A 25,192-nucleotide genomic window follows, 5' to 3' on the forward strand; every position below is an offset into this window, starting at 1 on the left:
ATCTTGTGGTTTCACTCCCACACTGCAATGTGTGAATTAGATGTCTATAAAAGCTGGACAGATGTATTTTTCATCTATGTAATTTTAGTATATCTCAGCATGGTATTTAAAGCTGCCACTTAAAACTACCAAATGATTGCATTTGGTCCTTTCTTTCAAAATTCCAGGTACTCAAATGTTCAGTTTTTATTAAAAAGGAGAGTGTTTTCAAACACAATTGTCAATAAATGAGACAAGATATGTGGAACAGCTGAGTTTACAAAGGAAAACTGAAACTTGCACAGTTCTCAGTTATTCTTATGTTGAAGCTACATTCTCTGAATGAGTATCATTCCTAGTTTTTATCAGTACAATTAATGGTATCTCTGGAAGATGTGATCAACACAATTTAGACTGCTTAATTTGGACACAAAGTGGTGTTGTGTTATGCTATGGTTTTTGTTAATTTTCCATTCTCCTGTCCAAATAGCCATTTCTTTCTCCTCCCTCACTTCATTCAAACTGCTGACAAAGAGAGAGTCTGAAAGTTACCCTCCTCCGCAAAGAGCCCTTTCCACTGGTGAGGAAGACACAGCCTCAGGGTATGGGTGCCAAGGTTCAGAAAAACTTTAAGTTCTCTGATTCCCGTTCCACTTTTATTTTCACCACAGGCTTAAAACATAATCTTATTTACACAGCACATGTACAACAAAAATTCTCCTACATGTTCATTGCTCAAAAAAAAATGATTATCAGAGAGAGATAACCTTTGAAGCTAAAATAGAGCCCACAGCTAAAACAAGCAAAGCTACACTGTTCCGACTAAAACTAACTAAACATTGGACTACAGGTACATCCATCCTTAAATAATGTCCTGCTTCATCTCAGAGATAGCATGACAAATGAATTCACTAGAAAAGACTTCCTAATTTAGATCAGTTAGCTAGGATAGCAAATAGTTGGCTGAGTAATCTGTATCAGTTTGTTTAACAGCACAAAAAAACCTTGTCAAAACTTAGTGGCTTAAAACAGTAATTCTGCAGGTCAACAATTTGGGCTGAGCTCAGCTGGGTGATTCTTCTGGTCTTCACTGGGCTTACATATGCATCTGTGATCATTGGCTGGGGTGGCCAAAAGGTGGTTGATCCTAGGTGGCCTTGTCTGGCACAACTTCTCTGTGCCATCCGTGGTCTCTCATCCTCCAGCAGGCAAGCCCAGGCTTATTCTCATGGTGGCTTGAGTAGGTTTCCAAGGCCTATTAAGGCCAAAATTTAGAACTTGGCTCAGAAGCATTCAAGGACTCGTGAGGCATAGGCTCAGATTTGGAGCAAAAGTGAGTCACAAGCCAAAAGAATCACATTGCAAAGGTCATATAGCCAAGGAAGAGTGAGGAATGATTGTGGCTTTTTTTCAATCTGCCCTTTTTATACCCAACATGTAATTGCATCACCCTTATTTGAATACTTTCAAATGGGTTCCCATTCAGTTTAGGACAATAATGTAATAATACAGCAGACTCCCAATGTTACCAAGAAGATAACAATTTTCATGGAAACTTATTCAAGTCATTTTCACAAATTTTCTACCCAAAACCAACCCTATTTTAACCTAATCATGTTATACATTAACTCCATAGGTTGTAACTGGGAATTTGGCTAGCTTGAGAAATAGAAAACCTGGGCTATACTCCCAGCTCTACCACTTACTTGTTGGTGACCTTGGCAAAGAACTTAATATCTTTAGGGCTGTGTTTGCTCATTTCCATAAATTAAGGCAATGGATCTCAAAAATCCCTGCCAGTGCTTAAAAAAAATAAGTGTGCTAACTGGAGTTTCCTGAGTTCACCATATAATTACTATGCTTAATTCTCATCCTTCCTCACCCTCCCTCTCTCACTTCCAACCCATCCTGGAAAAAGAATTTCAGAACTACGTATGTAGAATGGCTTCAGTCCAGTTGGGCTAAGAGTACTTGCAGTGTAAACAGGATAATTCAATATGGTAATGATGGTAGTGAGTGAAACTTGTTTGACAATCAGATTACATGACAGACAAGACAAGGCTGCCAACAGCATCCTATATGTCTGACAGGGAGTGGGGCATTCAAAAAATGACAGTGACATAATGGAAATAAAGGCTTTTCTCAGAAAACAGATGATACAACAAAGAGTAAAAATGTTTTGAAGAAGGCAGGTAAGACTTTTAGATAAACTCCTTGAATAGCAACTGGCATTGGTGATTAGAAAAGGTATGAAAGCCGAGGGTCAGAACAGGAAAACAGAGCATAGCTCAGGTGGGCTGAATGGGCCTGTGTGCCAGAAAAGAGGAGATTCAGAGAGATTTCTAGGAAGGGACTTCCAGGAAAGATCCAGTACTCAATTCAATTCAATAAATTCAACACATGTGTGTTGAGAGCCTACTTTACCAAGCAATATTCTTGTAGTAAAGATAAAACAAAATTTTAAATATCTTTGTCCTCATGAAGCATTTTAGTAAGGAAAGACTAAGTGTTATGAGGATAATAAATCAAGAAAGGGGTTCCTGGGTGGGGTTGGGTAGGTTGCAGTTTTAAACAGGGCAGTCAGGGAATGTTTCGAGAAGGTGGCATATGAACAAAGACTAGAAGGAGAGGACGGGGCTTATGTAGGTGGAAACACATCTAGGAAAATGTGTTCAAAGCAGAGCAGGTCTCGTATATTCTAGGCTCTGCAAAGAGGCCAGTGTGGCTGGACTGGAGTGAACAGAAGAGAGAGATATGAGAAGGTCCAAGAGAAGAGCTGGTGTCGGAGAATGCTAGAAGGCCATGGTAAGATCCTGAACTTTTCCTTGGAGCATTCCTCTGGCAAGCCAGGGGATGGCTTTGAACAGAAGCCTGACTTGATTGCATGGGGCTTTGGACTCAGTTTGGCCTCATTGGTTACAAAAACTTATTTGAATAAAAGAAGGGCAAATAAGTTTATTTTTTATTCAATTAACAAACTTAAGCCTAAATGCCAGGGATTCAACAGTGAGAATAACACAGACCTACCAAAGGAACTAAGATTTAGTGGAAGACAGAAATATAAAAAGAATCACGGCTCATAGGTAACTTCCTTCATTCTTTTATAAATCAACCTCACTTGCTCATAGGCCTCAAAGGAAAAAAAAAAAGTTTACCTATTCACAGTAATATCCACTTCTGTATTAAAAAACTAAAACAAAAACAATAAAACCTCTCTTCCAATTTAATCCAGTCTCTAGTTTACCCAGGTTTTGACGTTTTCCCCTCTCAGGATGTAGGGGTAAGTTATACAAAGAGAGGCATTTATTCCCACATTGGTCTTGCTTGTGAGCCTCTCTCTTTCAGCTTTTATCAGCTGAGGAGTCAGTGCTGGCTGTTCTCTCAGTGCTGTCAGCACCAAGGGTCTCCCCACCACAGATGACTTGGCTTTGCCCTGGCCCTCACTGATGGTGCTGCTTCTCTATGACTTTCCCAACTGGCCCCAGTTTTGGACTATTCACCGGTGAGCAAGTTAGCCCCAAACTTTCAGCCATGTTCTATATACTGCCAAAGGACATACGAACACGTCTGCATCTTTTTCATGCCACTTGCAGGCTTCCAGGAATCTAGGAGGATAAACTCCCACAACCACTTCATGTTGGAGGGACAAACTGCAGGACATCTCTACCCTACCTCTCGGATGGAGAACCAAACACAAGCACACTCAGCTCTGCCTTTCCCCAAACCTCTCTGACTCGTCAGGAGTAGGCCCTACATCTATCTCCATTCTGCCACTCTGCTCTCTCTGCCCCACCCAGGCTCCTATCCCTGATGAAAAAAGGGCACTTACCTCCCTCTGTGTGATAAATGCCCTAATGTAGGCCTGTATTCTCTATTCAATACCTTGGTCTCAGAATCCCTGCACAGTCTTTAAAAAGTTGAAGAATTCAAAGAGATTTTGTGTGGATTGTATCTTTTAATATTGAATGTATTCGATATTATACTAGATAATTTAAAAATATTTATTGCCAATGAGCTATCACCTCACCCCAGTTAGAATGGCTATCATCAACAAGACAAATAGTAACAAGTGTTGGAGAGACTATGGAGAAAAAGGAACCCTCATACACCGTTGGTGGGAATGCAGACTGGTGCAGCCATTATGGAAGGCAGTGTGGAGGTTCCTCAAAAAATTACGAATAGAATTACCACATGACCCAGCAATCCCTCGCCTGGGTATCTACCCAAAAAATCTGAAAACATTTATCTATAAAGATACATGTGCTCCAATGTTCATTGCAGCTTTATTTACGGAGGCCAAGACATGGAAACAACCAATATGTCCTTCGATAGATGAATGGATAAAGAAGTTGTGGTATATATACACAATGGAATACTATTCGGTGGTAAGAAAAGATGAAATAGGACCATTTGTGACAACATGGATGGATCTTGAGAGTATAATGCTAAGCGAAATAAGTCAGACAGAAAAAGCAGAGAACTACATGATTTCACTGATATGTGGTATATAAAACAAAAACAAGAAAAGAACAAGACAAGCAAATGAGAAACAAAAACTCATAGACACAGACAATAGTGGTTACCAGAGGGTAAGGGGGTGTAGGGGTGGGAGATGAGGGTAAAGGGGATCAAATATATGGTGATGGAAGGAGAACTGACTCTGGGTGGTGAACACACAATGGGATTTATAGATGATGTATTACAGAATTATACACCTGAAATCTATGTAACTTTACTAACAATTGTCACCCCAATAAACTTTAATTAAAAAAAAAAAAAAAGACAGGGACATGTTGAGTTTGAGATTCTGGTAGGACACCCAGAGCAATGCAGCTGGCACTCGAAATGTTAACTGGAGTACAAGCATGGAGAAGGAGCTCAAGATACAGATTAAATATTTGTCTGGATAGAGATGATGGCTGAAGCAATCTGGGTGTGTAACACTTGCTCTTGTCTAGCTAACACAGACCCTAGGGGAAAGTCACACAGAACAAGTCAGTTTAATGAAAATTTAGAAGTTATAAATTGAAATTGTATTACTAATGATATCATTTCTACATTGTTATGTGTATGATCTGTAACTAAAATTACATCTCTGAGCCTTCTACATAGATTTTAAAACTAAAAACAAACTTTACAATGTAATTATAATAATTTTCATTGTAGAATCAAGTAGAGTAACAGCAAAAAAATGTGTCACTTGACATACACTGGTTCTTACTATTGCCACTATCTTCTGGGTTCATCGTCACAGATTTTCTTTTTCTGGAGTACACTCTCAATTTTCTTTATATACTATCCATTGGTTATAAACTTTTTGAATGACTCATTTTGACAATCTCTCTTACCTTTGCTTGATTGTGTCCCTGGGTATAGATTCTAAGTTCAAAATCATTTTATCTCATATTTGGAAAGAACTTGCTTTGTCTTACACCACCCAGTCTTGCCAGTGAGCCATCTGAAGCTGATTCTTATTCCTTTGTAAGGATTTTGTTCTATTTGTTTATCATCTCTAAGGATTTCCTTTTTAGTCTTAGGTATTCAGAAAGCGTTATCAAACTGTTTCTAGATACATCTTTTTAAATTTTTTCTTCTTGGCTCTTAGGGGATTCTTTCAATCTAAAGACTCTTTTCTTTCTTCAGCTCAAAAAAATTTATTCTATTATTTCTTTTCTCTTTCCATTGTTTCTGTTCCATCCTTACAGAATTTCAATGAATGCTGTACTAAATCTATCTACCATGTCCCTAAACTTTATCATATTTCTCATCTCTTTATTATTTATTTCTACCTTTCAGATTGCCAACTGGTTTTCAACCATGTCCTTTCTAGTATTTAGCATGTCTATCGAATATCTAAATTTCTATAAACTGTCTTATCCTCTGAGCTTGTTTTTTCTTCACCAATAGCCATGCTTGTTTTATAAATCAAATTTCTTCTTTCATACCTATAAACTAACCAGAATTTTTATTTTTTCACATTTCTTCTTTTACCTGAATTGTCTTTTCCAGTATAGTAGTTCTGTACTTAATGTTATTTTGTGCTACCTTTTTTCATCCTTGTGTGTTCTCTCTGCAGTTCTGTTGTTCTGTTTCTCTAATAATCCTTTCATTTGAAAAGGAGAGTGGGTTTAATGTAAAGGCATGACACTTGTCAATAGGCAGCTTCCCTGGGTAGAAAGCAGCCGACGGGCAGAAAGGGCTACCATTTGACAAAATAAAGGACACAAGTATTTTAGCATTTTATACCCATGGAGATGCAGGTGCCTATCCTTTACTTTTCCTCTGTATCTGCAATTTTGAGGAATCAAGTTCTGTTCTACTTCTTTATCAGGAGCCAATATCCAAACGAGGAACCTGCTCCAGAATCTGCTTAATTTCTTTGGGAAAAAATGGTGCTTAGTCTGTTATCGTAAACCAGAAACCTTTTCTTAATCTTCTTTTACCTAGCAGGCATGACTAAAGTTAAATAATATTGAGATACTATGCTTTGCATTCAATAGAAACAACAAAATTATCATGCTGCTGCTTATTATTATTATTATATTATTATTATTATTATTATTATTATTATTATTATTATTGAGACTTATTAGAGTAGTTTTAGGTAAACTGAGTGGAAAATACAGAGAATTCCCATATGCCCTCTCTCCTCCTTACACACCACTTTCCTCCATTATTTACATCTTACATTAGTGTGGCACATTTTTTACTATCTATAAACGATTACCTTGCATTTTTTGAGGTGTAATTGACATATAACATTTTTAGTTTCAGGTGTACAATATTTTATATGTTGCAGAATGATCACTGCGATAAGAATAGTTACCACCCCTCACCATACATAGTACAAAATGTTTTTTGTGATGAGAACTTTTAAGATTTATTCTCTTAGTAGCTTTCAAACATGCACTACAGTATTATTAACTGTAGTCACCATGCTGTACATTACATCCTCAGGACTTATTTATTTTGTAACTGGAAGTATGCACCCTTTTGACTACCTTTACCCATTCCACTCACCCGTCACCCCCAACTCTGGCAACTACCAATCTGTTCTCTATATCTATGAGTTCAATTTTTAAAAAATTCTACATACAAGTGAGATCACACAGTATTTGTCTTACTCTGTCTTATTTCACTTAGCATAAAAATTACCTGCCTTAAAAGTAGCAACAACAATAACAAAATTAAATACTATGTGGTAAATTGCTAACAAGGGTCCAATTATTTACCCTTCCAGTATCCAGACCATTTGCCATGTGACTTTGTAGTTATTATTACCAAAGAAGTAGAGTGAATCTATTCCTCCACTACCCACAAAATTTGTACTACCATTGGTGACTTGCTTTGGCCAACAGAACATAGAAACCTTGAGTGTTTTTGCTTGCTTGCTCTTCCTTTTGCCACTGCCAAAAGAACATGCCTGGGATAGCTAGCCATCCTGCTAGAGGAGGAAAAATATATGGAACGGCCAGGTTATTCCAGTCATCCAGGCAAAGCCATCCTAGATCAGATTACAGCCACCTGACTCCTGAGATGTAAGCCCAGCCAGATTAGCAGTCACCTAATCAACCAGCAACTGACCACAGAAAAATAAGTGAACCCAGTCAAGATCATTCGAGCTAAGTCCAAATTAGCCAATCCATACAGACTCATAAACTAAGTAAATGTTTAATGGTAAGTGCTACTGAAGTTTTGCAGTTGTTACACACTATTATGTTGACAATAGACAACTAGTACATACTATTTAAAAACATTACTAACATGGGAGCAAAGCAGCTGGTAATACTGCTATTACCTGACTCTTGAGATTCTGCTCACGTCCCTAAGGATGACTATTCAGAGTATTCTTGCATCTTGGAAGACAGTTATCCCAAAAAGGACATCTTTGGAGTTTGCATGAGCAAAGAATAAACTTTTACTGTATTAAGTTATTGAAATTTCTGGGTTGTTCATTATAGCAAATAGCCTATCCTAAATATCTAAGACCAAACTGACATTCCATAATCTTTTGTACGCGTTAAAGTCAGTAACAAAGCCTTCAGAACTTATTTATTCTGATTTGCATATATTCATCATGCCTCCTGATTCAGACCTTTAATACATACCACTTTTTTATATAATATATAGAGAGAGATTACATAATCTATATGCTATGCGTTATATATATTTAAAAATAATAGATAACTTATACGTAAATTTATATCACATAATAATATAATAATAATGCATCCTTCAATTTATATGTTCTAATGTACTGTCTACTGACAATAAGAAAGAGTTAATAATTCATTAAGTCCTTTGGGTCAAGGGGCTTGATAATTACCAATCTAAGCCAAGAGAGTTGGTTTAATAGGCTAAACCAAAGATAGTTTCACTGAGCAAGTAGTTATTGTGCACTTACTAGATGCCCAGCCATAAGACATTATTGAAAGATCCAAAGAATTGGAGGAAATAGTCATTATGTTGGCACACATACAGGTCATTTTCTTATTTAAGCTTTTATAGGAGCTCTTATATATTATTTGTATTTTGTAATTCTAATCATTAGGTAATAAACCACTAAATATCTGTGTCTGTACAGTTTTCCATTAGAAATGGTACCTTCTACAAGTCCACACAATGGCTTTCATTAACTGTGAATCAACTGCAAATAATAACAACACATTTGAAATTTAAACTAAATAGAACTACTCAATAGGAAAGAAAGTAAACTGAAAAGAAATGTGGACAATTTATAACGTGCAAAATTCAAAATCAAAGTAAGTAGAAAAACAGAATCTGTTACTTTCTTGACATTCATCTTGGCAATGATTTATTGGATATGACACTGAAAACATATGTAATAAAAGCAAAAATAAAAATGTGGGACTATATCAAACTAAAAAGGTTCTGGATGGGGATCCAAGATGGTGGAGTAGATAAACACTGTGCTTGCCTCATCCCATGAACACATCAAAATTACAACTAAATTATAGAACAATCAGCCTGGAGAACCATCTGAAGTGTAGCTGAACACAAATTTTATAACTAGGGATATAAAGAAGCCACACTAAGAATGGTAGGAAGGGTGGAGACGCGAAATGGAATGGCCCCCAACCTCCATGTGGTGGATGAAAACTGGGAGGGATATCTCGGCCATAGAGGTTCCCCAGGGAGGAACAAAGGACCCAGCCCCACACAAGCCTCCCAGCCTGGAGTACTGGTGCCAGGAAGAGGAGCCCACAACATCTGGCAGTGAAAAATAGTGGGAATTCTGACCGTCCGGGTGAGATGGAAGGGTGCAGGAAACCCAACATTCTCTTAAAGGGCTTGCACACAGACTCACTTGTAGGCACTCACCCTAGGCTCCAGAGGAGGGACAGTGACTCGGGGGGCATAGGAGACATACGGGAGGCAGACAGGTGTGTGGCTCCAGGTGAGGGTTTGAAGATAGTCACCATTTTCCCTGAGTGAGCTGTTTCTGCCAAGCAGCCAGCAGGCGAGTGCCATCTTTTCTGTGCAGAGCCCGCCCCCACAGGCCAAATCTGAATCTGATTGGCCTGGTGAGCTCTGCTGCTCCACCTGCTGACTAAGCTGGGACCTCGCCACACCCAACTCCATACTGCAGGAGGCTTTATCTGCAGCTGAACCTTATAGGAGCTGGCAGGTGGCAGCAGGCCTCAGTGTATTCTGGCTTTTTGCAGAGCTACCCCAGGCCTGGTACTGGTAGCAGCTGTCCTTGGCTCTCGCATTGTGGCCTCTCCCACTCGCCTCCAGGCCCAGCACAGGCAGCGACAAATCGTGGATAGCTCTGTAGCTCCTACCAGGTAGTCCCTGACCAGTCGCAGGCAGTGGCTGACCTGAGCAGGCACCAGAGCCCCTCCCAAGAGGCCCCAGAACCAACATATTTGAAGGTTGGCTTCAGACCATAGCAGAGCACCACCCAATTAGCCCATGAGCAGCACACCAAAAGGGTGGTCTCAACAAGTACCGGAGCACTCTGTGGGGTTAACCCGCTTTCCCCTGTACAGCAGCCTGTAAGCTGCAGATGTGGCCAAACCCCACAGCCATGGAAAAACAAACAAACAAAAAACCTGAGGTAGCAACACTTATTCCACACAAGAGACTTGAAAACAAAGGCTATAAGAACAGACAATGAAAGACCTAGTAATCCTTTTTCAGGGTATTTATTAGAAGAAACCCAAAACACTACTTTGAGAGGACATCTGCATCTGTATGTTCATTGCAGCATTATTTGCAATAGCCAAGATGTGGAGGCAGCCTGGGTGTCCATCAATGGATTAATGGATAAAGAGGAGGTGATACATACTGTGTTTCCCCGAAAATAAGACCTGGCTGGACAATCAGTTCTAATGTGACCTTTGGAGCAAAAATTAATATAAGACCTGGTATACATATTATATTACATTATATTATAATTATATTATATAAGACCCGGTCTTATACTAAAATAAGACCGGGTCTTATATTAATTTTTGCTCCAAAAGACACATTAGAGCTGATTGTCCAGCGAGGTCTTATTTTCGGGGAAACACGGTATATATAAAATGGCGTATTACTTGGCCATGGAAGGGAATGGGTTCTTGCCATCTGCAGCAGCATGGATGGATCTGGAGGGTACTGTTTTGAGTGGAGTATGTCAGACAGAGAAAGACAGATACAATGTGATTTCGCTTATATATTTAATCTAAAGAACAAAATGAAAAAAAAAACAGTAACAAACTCATAGATGCGAAAAACATTGATTGTTGCCTGATGGGAGGGAGGTTGAGGGGGTGGGTGAAAAGCAAGGGATTACGAAGTACAAATCAGTTGTTCTAAAGTAGTCATGGGGATGTTAGTTATAACACAAAGAATACAGTCACTAATATTGTAATTACTATGTATGGTGTCAGATGGGCATTACCGTGTTTCCCTGAAAATAAGACAGAGCCGAAAAATCAGCTCTAATGTGTCTTTTGGAGCAAAAATTAACGCAAGACCCGGTATTGTATTATTATAATTACTATATTAACTATATTATATTATATAAGACTGGGTCTTATAGTAAAATAAGACCGGGTCTTATATTAATTTTTGCTCCAAAAGACGCATTAGAGCTGATTGTCTAGCTAGGTCTTTTTTTCGGGGAAACACTGTAGATTTATCAGTGTGATAGATGGGAGAGGGTTGGGGGTGAAAAGGTGAAGGGATTAAGGAGTACAAATTGGTAGTTACAAAGCAGTCATAGGGGTGTGGGCTAAAGCATAGGGAATATAGTTAATAATATTGTAACAATTATGAGTTCTGACAAGTTCAGGAACTCATCCTAGAAAAAGTGCTACATACCTCATTGCTGAATATCACTGCAGTCACCTTCAAAGCACTCCCCTTGGGAAGCTATGCAATGATGCCAGTACCTAGTCAACCCTCAAAAGCAATTCTGGAACTCTTTCTGGAATGGTCATCAGAGCTGTCATCATCGTATTACCCTTGATGTCCTCAATGTCATCAAAATGTCTTCCTTTCAATATTTCCTTTATCTTCAGGTAAAGAAAGAAGTCATTGGAGGCCACATCAGGGGAGTTGGGACGGTGTTCCACAACAGTTGTTTACTGGCTAAAATCGCCCTCACAGTGCCGTGTGAGCTGGTGCATTGTCGTGATGCAAGAGCCATGACTTGTTGGCGAAAAGTTTAGGTCATCTCACTTTTTCACGCACCCTTTTTAGCACTTCAGAATAGTAAACTTGGTTAACTGTTTGTGCAGTTGATACAAATTCATAATGAATAGCCCCTGATATCAAAAAAGGTTAACATTGTTGCAACAAGTTTGCGAACTTGTCTGACCTTGTGTATTATGTACAGAGGGTGGCAAAAAAATGGATACACATTTTAAGAGGAAAAAAACTATTAAAATTGTAAAACTCTATACCGCTAACAAAAGATGAACGCAACTCATGTGTATACACTTTTTTGGCACCCCTGGTATAGCATATATAAATATATGGAACATATATATGGAAACTAATATATGCCATGCACAAGAAACATGAAGGAAAGTTGCAATATGGGTCTCACATGTATCCTGGATTTTTTCCTAAGCCCTAAATATATGTCCTTATCACACAGCAGATCCCTTTTTTATTCCCTTTATCCTCCCAGTCTCACTTATCTGTCTGGATTTTGTGCCAATGCCTAGCCAGAAAGACATTTGCAGTTGTCATCTCTGGGTAGCCCTAAGTATGTGGCTTTCCTCTAAAAATTCTATTTTCAGTTGAATCTTGTTTCCTTTCTGAGTGAAAGAGAAAGACCTAGATGACCTCAGTTGATATAACCTGTGCTACTTGACAAACTTGCAGGAAAATTAATGATTCCCTCCAGTTGTAGGCAAACTATTTGATTCCCCTCCTTCTACAATGGTAAAATTAATGAACAATGGCTGTTTTCTAAGCAGTGGTTGACAAATTTGTGTTTTAGAACAAAGACTTTTAAACACTCATGAAGTCCCATTTCTAACATTCGTACCTATATCCACGTAGATTGATCTAGGTTCAACTAGATTTACTATTCACAGAGAAGACAGTTCATTGACACACACCAAGGTTATAGTTATAATAGCTTATGTTTTAATCTAGCATCATGTTCTCTCAGGTAAAGCAGGGCACTGGTGGGAGTCTCTTTCAGACTGACCCAGTAAAAATACAGAAAACTAAAGGTGAAAATCAAGAATCAATATCTTTTTTCCTAATATTTATTTCCTTTCTCCTTTATATTGCAGTTAAAGGATTATATTTTTAATTATGTATACTTTAGAGTATACTTACTATGAATTTTGTTTCAGGACATTAAAGGAAAATAAATATTTGTTATAAAAAGGGGGCTTTGGGTCTACCCTTTCGGCAAATTACAAGTATACAGTATTAACTACAATTACCATACTTAGTCACACTACATGAGATCTCCAGAAGGAAGGCAAAGGAAGAGTGGAAGGAGGAAGAGGGGAAGGAGGAGGAGGGAGGAGCAGAGAGGGACAGAAGTGACAGAGGCTGTGTGTGTCCCACAAAGCCTAAAAGGCATTTTAGTAATGCCTCTAAACCTTGATACCAATACTTGACAATATTGTAACAAAAAAGAAAACCACAGATCACTATTCCCTCAAGAACCTAAACACACAAAAGACCTTAACAAAATATAAAGAAACTGAATATAATATATAAATAGAATAGTACATTATGTCCAAGTATGCTTTATCCTAGACAGGTAAGAAGAGACCAAAATTGAAAAAAAAGAAAAAATGTGATTCACCAAGTGGTGAATTACAAATGAGAACACCACATATCATGTCAATAGACAGACAGATTTCTTGATTTTAAAAACATCTCGACGACGACTGGGTCACTAACCAATGTGATATATAGACGATGCATTACAGAATTGTACTCCTGAAACCTATTATAACTTTACTAACCATTGTCACCCCAATAAACTTTAATAAAAAAAAAATCTCAGCAAACTAGAAATGCAAAGAAATTTTTCTAATTTAAAAAAAAAATCTATGAAAAGTTTACAGCCAACGTTATACTTTAGGGTGAAATACTGAATGTCTAAGATTGGGCACAAGACAGCATGGCTGCTCTCTTTCTACTCAGCACTTTGCTGGAGGTCCTAGCCAGTACAGTGAGTCAAGAAAAAGAAATAAAAGGCCCAAAGATTGAAAAGAAAGAAGTCCAAAAGTCTTTATTCACAGATATGATCGTATAGATAGAATGCATTCATAGAAAATCACGAGCAATCTTAAAAAAAAAAAAAAAAAGAACTTCTAAGTGAATTTAGCAACATCACAGAATGTAACCTGAATAGTCATGTACAACTTGATGGGGATACATTCTGAGAAATATGTCGTTAGGTGATGTCATCATTGTGCATACATCACAGATGTACTTCACAAACCTAGATGGTAGAGCCTACTACACACCTACGCAATACGGTATAGTCTATTATTCCTAGCAAAAAGCCTGTACAGCACGTCACTGTACAAAACAATACAAGATTAAAACAATCACAAAAGGAAATGATGCAATCAAGAGATGTAAACAGGAGATGAGGCTTCCGTAACATGTCATACTGTTTTATAGCAAACTTTTTAAGTAGAAAAAACAAAATCTAAAATAATAAAAACTATAATAAAACACAGAAACCAGTTACATATTTATTATCATTACCATCAACTATACATAATTGTATGTTACACTTTTATATGACTAGCAGCACAGGTTTACACCAACATTACCACAAACATGTGAGGAATGCATTGCATTAGGACGTTAAGAAGCTATGTCATCACTAGCTGACAGGAAATTTTCAATTCCATTATAATCTTATGGGACCACCATATATGGTTTGTCGTTAACAAAAATGTCATTATGTGGCACATGACTGTATATAAAAATCAAATGTACTTCTATATATTACCAACAAAAACTTGAAAAATGGAATTAGAGAAGCAATATAATTTACCATAGCATCAAAAACACTGCAATGTCTAGCAATAAATTTAACAACAGATGAGCAACACCTCTATTTTAAAACTGTAAACTAAGATCAAGAGAAATGAAGATACAAATAAATGGAGAGATACAACATTCATTGAAGAGTATATAATATTGGTTCAGATATGATAATTCTTCCCAAATTGATCTAAAAATGCAATGCAATCCCAAAGAAATCCCAGCTGGCTTTATTGTAAATATTGAGAAGCTAATTTTAAAATTTATATGTAAATGCAAAAAACCTGTAACAGCCAAAATTGTCTTAAAACTCGAACAAAATTAGAAGACCTACAGCACTTGGATAACTTTTCAACAAAGACCACTAGATATCCATATAGGGAAAATAAATTGACCTTGACCCCTGACACTATAAAAAAGAAATTAATTTGAGATGGATCATAACACATAAAAGGCAAATATAACATAAAACTTGTATCTTCCTAAAGAGAGATCATTTCAAACTCACTGGAATAGCTAAAATTAAAGACTGGTAAGTTACACTTACCAACTGTTGGCAAAGATTGTGAAACAACTGCAATTTGCATAACTTACTGGCAGGAGTGTAAAAATGATACAATCACTTTGGCAGTTCTCATAACATTAACCATACCCATGTACTGCAACCTAACAATTCATTCATAGGTATCAACCCCAGAGAAACGAAAACATGTGTCCATTAGATAACTTGACAAGAACATCCATAGAATCAGTTTTATTCATAATAGTTCAAAACAGGAAATATCCCAAAGATCTATCAAGAGGAAAAGTGGTATATTCATATGGAATACCATTCAGCAATAAAACATAAATGACAATTGATACACACCCCAGTGAATGAATCTTAGACATTTGCTCAGTGAAAGTGTATTTTATGAGTCCATTTATATAAAGTTCTAGAACAAGTAAAACCAACCTACAGTGATACATAGAATAGTGGCCCAACAGGTGAAAATGGGGTTGGCAGGAACTGATTTGGACAGAATAGGAAGGAATTTCCTGGAGTGTCAGAAATTTTGTGGGTTACTTAGGCGTAAGATGCGCTTATCAAAAATTCATTGAACTGTACTTAAGATCTATGCATTTGACTACATGTAAATTACATAAATAAAATAAATGCTTCACTTGAAAAAAGGTCAATCCATTGCAGGCCAAATTTTGGCCAGTGTACGTAAACATGGAAACATAGCCAGTCATATAACTCTTGACTTGGTAAAGCAAGTATACCAGTTTCTCTAGTGATAAAATGTTTATTCATATATCAAACTTTGAAACTTCTTCTGGAGACCCTGGGAAATACAATACACAAGATCCTAGCTAGTTTCACATGAAAGAAATATATCTACACTGATTTTCTTATTTAAATAAAAGCAAAAATTAAAGCATACTGTTGAATTATAATTCTGACAAATGGAACTAAAATTTTTTGGATTAATATGAGAATACGTAAAATAAATTCAGGAATAGATGCTAGCAATTTGTTTCTGAACTTTAACCATTTTCTGCCCTAAATCTCTATAGTTTTCTACATATCTTTAGTGCATGGTAACATTAAAAAAGAAACTTGAGTCATTGTATAATGATCTTTCAATAGTAAAATAGACTCTAAGCAGAAGCATTATTGTGAAACCGACAGGTTTCAGAGAGTGGCCCTACCAATTCCAATACATCAATTTCAGACTTCTAGCCTCTTATACTCTGAGACAATAAATATGTTGTTTTAAGCAACCTAGTTTGTACTATTTTGTCACCACAGGCCTAAGAAAATAATATAGACGTACCATTTACAAGTTCTCTCTTATTGGATTATTTTGATTAGTGACTTAAAATTAGCATTTGGAAAAGATTTTTAAATGAAAGGATACATTAATCATGTCTCTTCTGACAAGGAAAGCCCTACATTTCACTAGGAGCAATGATTTTGGTATTCTTTTCATGTTATTAAAATACTATGAATATGGGCAGCATGGCAGGCTACGTGTATATTCATGGAAAAATTAGAAGACACATAAAGGAGTTTAAAATGTTTACCGGATATAAGTACACACAAAACTGAATAAAATTTTATTTTAAAACATAGTAAATAAGTACAAACTAAACGTCCAAACTGCACAAACTGTTATATATGTATATGTACACGACACATATATATATATATATATATATACATTTATAGATACATAAATGTGTGTATATATACACACACACGTATTTAAACTGTGCTTCATCTTTCATCTTTTTATCTGAGTAAAAAGAAGAACACTTTCCTCATTCAGGAGATTTTTGATGTTGTAATAATTACCTAGAAGTAAAGTGATAAGAAAATAAAATTATTTCCATAGGAAATCATTTCCTTTTGACTAAATGTTTTAGCCATTACTAAGGAAATTAAAATATACAGCACCAAAAATCAATTCATCTAAACCCAAGTAACTCTTATTTAATTCCATGAATTGAAAAATTCAAGAGTTAGTTTTCTACAGCTGAAACTAATAAAAAAATAAATTTAAAAAAATCCAAGTTAACTACCACCTATGATCCACATAAGACTTGAAAGAATGTAAATTTCACATCATTATGATAATGATATAAAAATTAATTAGACAAGGGTGCAGGAAGGGAAAATCGCTCTGAACCCAATGGTTATTAGGGTCTCACTGTTGTGGATTCCCCTACATCAGACATATGCATATACAGGTAAGTATAAAAGGTAGAATGTTAAGTAAAATAAAATCTCAAAGTTAAAAAAAGGCAAATGCTACCCTTAAATAAATCTGGTAATACATAATAGCAAAAAAGAAATACAGATGGATAGCACACATAAGGGAGGTATATAGCATGGAGTACCATACTGTGACTTTCTATATATTAGAAATTGATACATATCAAGATTAACTAAGTTAATAAATGCAAAGTGTTCATAATAGTGCTGGCACATACAAAGGAATATATAAACATAGCTATTATTACAGTCTCCTTTCATTAGACTGTAAGCTCCATGAGGGCAGAGTTTTTACCTGTTTTGTTCGGTACCCCACATTCTTAAAGTAATGCTTGGTAGACTCTCAGTCACATTTGTTGAATGAATGAATGAATGAATGAATGAATGAATGAACAAACAAAGGAACAAATTAAAATTCCTATTTCCAAAGACTTGTGTTCTTCAATAGCTGATGAAGCATACTATTCTGTATGTTTAAAATAACCTACTAAAAATTGTTTGATTACATGTCTTTGAGGTAATACAAGAGAAATAATTTTCCTTCTACACTGGATGCAATATGTATTTTCTAACTAAATATGTACATATTCAGCAATAAATTATTATTCAATTTTCATGTACCAAAAACAAACATACTTACCTAATGACAAAATTAAAAAGAAAATATGTACCAAATTTCTTTGGTATTAGTCACATTATGCTTCATTTTAACCACTGTGGCTTCCATTTTTATGGTGCTCATGAGAAACTATATAAATATTTAACCATGTGAAAGAAATGTCTTTAGTTAGTCTTACCTGAAGGAACATAGAATGAATCCCCAGTTGTTACTATATAAGATGTTTCATGTAAGGTACATAAAAGGTCACCAAAGTTAACATAAAAAACCTGTAAAATTAAAAAGTAAAATCTCATTTCAAAAAGAACCATCACAACAACTATACTCCAAAGAAAGATACAAGAAATGTGGTAGGCAAAATAACTGCCTTTGAAAGCTGCCCATGCCTAATCTCCAGAATTTGCTATGGTATATAGCAAAAGGGACCTTGAGATGGGGACATTATCCTGGATTATCTAGATGGGCCCAATCTAATAACATAAGCCATTAAAATGGAGAATTTCTCCTGCTGGAAGCAGAGAAGTCAATGAAATTCAAAGCATGAGAAAGATCTGTGGTGTTGCTAGCACTAAAAATAAAAGGGTACAAAACAAGGAATGTAGGTTATTTGTAAAAGCTGAAAAGGACATCCTGGTCAACAACCAGAGAGGAACCAGGAACCTCAGTCCTACAACCACATGGAACTGAATTCTGCCAACAACCTGAGTGAACTTGAAAGCAGATTCATCCTAAGAGCCTCCAGAGAGGAACAGATCGCCCAACATCTTGATTCCAGCCTTGTGATACTCTAAACAGAGTTCTCAGCCAAGCCCACAAGACTTCTATCCTATGAGATAATAAATGGGTGTTGTTTTGAGTCACTAAATTTGTAGTAATTTGTTAAAGCAGAAATAAAAATCTAATACAGGAAGAAATTTCTTTCGTTCTTCCTTATTATTTACTGGCTTATGAAAATTTCAAACCACTGTCAAGAATACCACTTAGCTATACTGGAAAAATAACTAGATACTATGTATATACCTCCTTAAAAAGTTTCATGCTTGGGTAAGTCAATCTGACTGATGAAGCACAGGGAGAACAAAAAGCAAAAAACATAAGCATCAACATTAAGAAAGTAAGAGGATAAATCTAACTCTCGGTCACACAGGCTTCCATATTCAAACATGGCAAATTTTTTTTTTTTTTTTGGGGGGGGGAATAGTGTGTTTTTCCAGGACCCATCAGCTCCATGTCAGGTCGTTGTTTTTCAATCTAGTTGTGGGGGGGCACAGCTCAGCTCCAAGTCAAGTCGCTCTTTTCAATCTAGTTGTGGGGGGCACAGCTCACTGGCCCAAGTGGGACTTGAACCGGTGACCTTGGTATTATAAGCACTGCGCTCTAACCACTGAGCGAACTGGCCACCCCAAACATGGCAAATTTTATATTTAATATATACACCCTGGCAATGATGTTTTTGGGGGGCAACTAAATAAAAAAAAATAAGGTCTTCAGACAAATTTTGAGATTCAGCCATCAAGAATATTTTGTCTAAGAGAATTATTCCACCTCCTTTTTTTTCTTACCATTTTGTAAAATGAGCCTAAAATACCAGAAAAACAAGAGCACACAACACTTATATAGCACATACTCTGTGCCAGCCACTGTTCTGAGCACTTTATTTTTATTCGTTTATTGTATGCACCTACCAGTGAGATCGGTACTATTTTAATAGCTTTTCACAGATGAAGAATATGAGGCACAGAGGGGTGTAAATGTCACAATTTAAATGGCAGAACAGGGATCTGAACTCAGGCATTTCGACTCCAGAATTAATGTTCTTAACCACTAAATATATTAATTCCCTAAGTAAAAAAGCTCTTGGAGTGGTTCTAAATTTTATAATAAAACAAATATTTACTATATTCAAAAAAATTTTGCCTCAATTTAAAAGTAAACAAACAACACTACCCAGAAAGTGAAGCATATATTTCTAGGTGTTTTTTTCCTTACTTATTCAGTTTGGCTCTCTAAGTACACCATTCCCCATTTTTGCAAACATTTTACTAAGAAGGCTTTGGAAATCATAGAATGATGAACTTCCATGAATATCTAATACCAACAACTAACCCTATTCAGAGTCTCTCTGCTCACCCTATGCCACATTATTTTGAAATAAATACCCAGCATCATAAATCATCTGTAAATATGTCTGTGTGTACTAAAAGATCAAGGTGTTTTAAAATGACCACAACACTGTTATCACAGCTAAAAATAAATGAATATTTAATATCAAATATCCAGTCAGTATTCAAATTTCCAAATATCTCTTAAATGTCACATTTTTAAGGATTTGTTTGAAATGGGATCCAAGTAAGAGTCTTAAATCGCTGAATCTATAGTGGTTTTCAATTTGGGCATGATTTGGCCCCTTAGGGGACAACTGACAATGTCTAGGTACAGACAGTTTAGATTCTCATGACTAGAGGGGTACTACTGCAATCGAGTGTGTAGAGGCCAGAGATGCTTCTAAACATCCTACAATGCATAGGACAGCCCTCCTACAACAAAGAATTAACCAGTTCAAAATGTCGACAGTGCCATGGTTGAGAAAGCCTGGTCTATAGGTTCCTCTTGGTTCTCTCTTTTTCATTTCTTGAAGCTTATTTATTAAAGAAATCAAGCAGCAAAATTTGTTGTAAAAATCTTTGTTTACACAGCTGGATTTTGCTGATTACAAACCCAGAGTGTCATTTGAAAGGTCCACTATTCTTTATTCCCTGTAAATTAATAGTTAGATCCAGAGACTTAATCAAATTCGGATATTGTGGGGTTTTTTTGTTTTTGCTTGCTTTGTTTATGTTTTTTTAAGATGTCAGAGGCAAGACTACTTCATAGATATTGTTGTATTCTTCCATCAGGAGGCACATTATATGTGGTTGTATTCTTTCATAGATGTTAGCAGATATTGATACTCAATGCCTAGATCCAATGGTTTATCAGGGGTTGCAAAATGGTAATATTTCAGTCTAATATCCTTTTTCATTTATTAATTAGAATATTTCTAACAACAACAAACTTCTCTTTGTCTATTATTTGGTTAACTAATTGTACAGTTTATATGAGAATATATTATTTCCTTTTATTTACCTTGTGAAAACGAGTTGCTGTTAGAATTCTCCAACAGTGATGAATTAGTTTTTCTTTTTGTAGTAGTCTTACAAATTCAAGGATTTAGATTGTATGTCAATTGATGTGTATCAACCCACTAAAGTTATTCTTATTGATACTCAAGTTTTCATATTTTTGTCCAGTGAGAGCATCTTCAAATTGGATCCTGAGACCTTATGACCCAATCCTAATGGTCTCTGATAGTTTGCTATCAAGAATGATAAAAATATTCCAAGCTCAGCCCCAGGCCTGGAATGAGACATTTCTCTAAGAAACTCTGGCTCCTTTCAGTGTGTTGCTGTCACTATTTTTGTTTTTAGTTCTGAAACATTTATTGTCTAATTTTCAAATATTTCTACTCTTTGCTTATTTGGTTTCTTCTCTCTTCTCCTGGTTTTTTCCTGTTCTTCATATCACTTAACTTTTAGATTTTTTATTTCTTAACCTCTCCTTTTCTTCTGGGAGAGCTCCCATAGTTAATTTGTTAATTCTTCTGCAGATTGATTTTAACAAATCTACTAAGCTTCTCTCTCTCTTATGCAGATTCTCTAGCACTGAGTTTGCAGGAAACAGTTAATGACTTAAGCTGTTTCTCTACCTTGTCCTTTTCATTTCTCAAAAGCATATATCTAAAAGTGTGTTTCATGTTAAAATTTTTTTTTTACTGATTTTCACTATAAAAATTTAAAGGCGATAGTTAGAATAAAAATCAACCATAATCACCTAGTAACATGTTATTTTTCTATAATCCCTTCAAGTTTGTCATTTTCATTTTTAAACTCTAATGAAAAAAATAATTTTTTTTTAATCTTGCAAAGTTTGCTTAAATGTTTATACTAAAGGTCTTCTTATATGGCTATTCTTCAAAATAATATGTGCTTAAACTAATATAAAGATGCTTAGTATAGTCCCTGGAAAGGGCTAAATAACTATCATATAATGGTATATCTCATTACTAAATCAAAATATAAACATAACCATTTTCTTCCTGCAGCACATTTCACTGGTTTCTAATTTTTGCAATTACTGCCAATGTAACAATATCTACATGTTAACTTCCCTAACTTTTATTTTCCTATGAAAAATTTCTGAAGTGAGATTCATAGGTCAAAGGGCACAAGTATTTTTCTAATAATTTCTACTAATTCAGTAATTATAAAGTAGCCTTTGGTTTTAATGTAGATTCCTTTGAATGTTAGCCATGTTAAATACTTTAAAGTATTTATTAAAAATTTCTTTTTGTATAATAAAGGCAATACAGTTTAACGGGTAACTGCTATTAGTTCAATGACATTTCATAATGCTTATCTTCACTATTAATTGTTCCTTAGTGACTACACAGGAATCATCTATTACTTTAGTTACATGTACTATTTTTGCTCTTTTAATAATACCTGGAGATCTATAACATTTTAAGATTGGATTAAAGAATATTTTAAAATACTTTAAATTTAGATTCTAGTTATACTAATGTAGTAATTTATTCGACTCTCATGTGTACCTTTTCTTTTCCTTGACTCAATTTGCCCTTTATTGTTAATATAAATTCAAAGGTTTTGATACTTTCATTTTCTTTTTCAGCTTACTTTAATTTTGTCAATAAAAAGAATTGTTTTGAATGATACTTCCAATAACTCATGATTTCATAGGCTGTTGAAATGTTACTTACTGAACAATGCCTTAGATGTAATATTTTTTAAATGCTGTTATAACATTAAATATTCGTGAAATTTGATGATTTTCATATTCTATAATGTTCAAATTCAAAACGTAGAAATATAACATATACATCAAACCAATATTGCAAGGGATGTGTGTCTCCAGTGAGAGAGACAGACAGACAGCGACTGACTCACCTTGCATTTCATTATAACTTCAGCTAATAATACCGCTGTTTACAGTGAATATATTATTTAGTACTTATTAAAGCAACTAGCTCCCAGTCCTCAGTCTGCTGCTAACTAATTACATGATTTTTGAAGAAGTCTTTTAACCTCTTTATTGCTAAACTGCATGGTGGAAGAAATGAGATTTAGACTTCATCTCAATAATCTCCTCTAGTTCTAAAATTCTAATGGTTTCTGTGCAAACCTATATTCTAAGATTCTTTTACATAAAGACCATTCCTTAAACTTCTAAATCTCAAGGCTACACTGCTATACACAGAAAAAGAACTTTTAAATAACCATTAGTTGACTGACTCTAAACAGATTTAACAAATAAAAAAATTGTCTGTGCACTATGGTAATAAGATATCATTTCTGAGGAAAAAGCATTTTTAATGCCTCATCATGCCCAATAAATGACAACTGTACCAACAGCAAAACATAAATATATGGAGAAATATACTCACCAATGTATCTAGGCCAACATGCTGCTTTCCCTTTTCTTGATGTGGCCCTAATACCAATTTCCCAGTAGAAAAAAGGGGTGTATCCAATGTTTTATATACTTTCAACTCACCATGCTCAATCGAAAATTGATATGTATCTCGTGGCCTTAAAAGATCTAAGAGGAAAATATTAATATAAATATAAAGCAATAGCAATGACATTGCTCTATCATGTAACATATACACTTATAATTATAATAGTTATTTCTAGATATAAACCTGCCTTAGATTGTTGACTCTGGAGCTCAAATACCAGAAATCAAATCCTGTCTTTGTCTTATAAGCTGTATAACTTTAGCCAAGTTACTTACCCTCTCTCCCTGTGCCTCCAACTACTTTCTTATAAAATGGGAAAATAATAGTTCATCTATGTTAGAGTTGTAAATATCAAATGAGTTAATTTATGTAAAGTATTTAAAACACTGACACAAAGTAAGCGTTAGGTAAGTCTTAGCTATTAATATACTACAGTGTGATTAAAAAATACAGTGAATGTTTAAATTAAAAAAAAAATTATTACAGTAAAAGACACATTGCCATTAATCCCCCTCAAAATACTCCCCCTTGCTTCAGACACACTTATCCCATCGTTCTTGCCACTTTCTGAAGCAGTTCTGGGAGTCCTGTTTCATGGGTGTCTTAAGTTGTGCTGTTGTGGCTGCCTCGATGTCTTGAATTGATTCAAAACGTTTTCCTTTCATGGTCATTTTGACTTTGAGGTAAAGCCAGAAGTGACACGGTGCCAGATGCGGTGAACAAGGTGGATGAGGACACACCGTAATATTTTTATTTGACAGAAATTGCTGTACCAGATGTGATTTGTGACACGGAACATTGTCACGATGGAGGATGAAACCGTCTGCCTATTTCTCAGGCCATTTTCTATGCACGTTTCTCAAAAGCTCTAATAAGTTCACCGTAGTGTTCCTGGGTATAAACTCAGCTCACACAATTCCATCAAGGTCAAAAAACACAATTAAGATCACCTGGATGGCACTTGGCAGCAGCATTCACCGTATTTTTTTATCACACCTCATATAATGTCAATATTATTATTTCCACTATAGCTCAAATGAAAAACAAAAGTAGCTAAGAGATAAGAAAGAATTCTGTATCTTTAAAAAGTTTAATATAGTCCACAATATAAATTTATCATCATCATAGGTTCCTTTGCTTGTGCTTAACTGATTATTAAATAACAATTTATTTATTTATTTTTTTATTTATTTATTTAGGTAAAGGCTCTAAGTAAGCAGAGTTCTAACTGATGCGCACAAATTACTACCTCCCTTTTAAATTTCCCTTTTACTTACAAACGTTTCCAGTTCTGTAATTAATACATTCTTCTATCATCAGCTCCTGAATGTTTCCTTGAATATTTGGGGATGTTAGTAATCCCACAGTTTACAAGATACAGAAAATACACAGACTCAAGAAACAAACAAAAAGTGACGAACCCTTAACAACACAATTTGTCAAACCTGGTACAGTATAGCAATCTTTTGAATTAAGACACTACATTAAACAAAATTTTCTGTACTTCTACCTCTGCTACCAAATAAACGATCTGAATATAGAAATAACTTTTGTTAAGTCAAATGGAACCTATTTCACAGCCAAAATTTTAAGTGTGAATACTATTACTGTCTCTGTAGTTTAACCGACTTGTCCTCTTAGGATAAATAGTCCTTGATACTCACAGGCATAGTCATAACAGTTGTTAAGACATTTAAACATTTCCTATATATAAACATTGCCTGGTTGGTAAATACCTGATTTTCCCCTACTTACACCACACTATAGC

The 25,192-nt window shown here is 35.5% G+C and overlaps 1 protein-coding gene across 1 annotated transcript in view; it reads right to left on the reverse strand.

Annotated features, from left to right (window-relative positions):
- Positions 1–13,841: 13,841 nt before the first annotated feature.
- CENPC (centromere protein C) overlaps positions 13,842–25,192 on the reverse strand; it is a 59,372-nt gene continuing 48,021 nt past the window's right edge. Inside the window, exons 17-19 of the mRNA XM_033106571.1 lie at positions 23,350–23,504; positions 18,028–18,118; positions 13,842–16,810 (exon numbers count right to left, since the gene is read on the reverse strand). Of these exons, the coding sequence (XP_032962462.1) occupies positions 16,740–16,810; positions 18,028–18,118; positions 23,350–23,504 (317 nt within the window). The 3' untranslated portion in view covers positions 13,842–16,739. The remainder of the gene's footprint in view (positions 16,811–18,027; positions 18,119–23,349; positions 23,505–25,192) is intronic.

The sequence above is a fragment of the Rhinolophus ferrumequinum genome, chromosome 5 (assembly GCF_004115265.2).
Source record: "Rhinolophus ferrumequinum isolate MPI-CBG mRhiFer1 chromosome 5, mRhiFer1_v1.p, whole genome shotgun sequence".
Classification (NCBI taxonomy): domain Eukaryota; kingdom Metazoa; phylum Chordata; class Mammalia; order Chiroptera; family Rhinolophidae; genus Rhinolophus; species Rhinolophus ferrumequinum.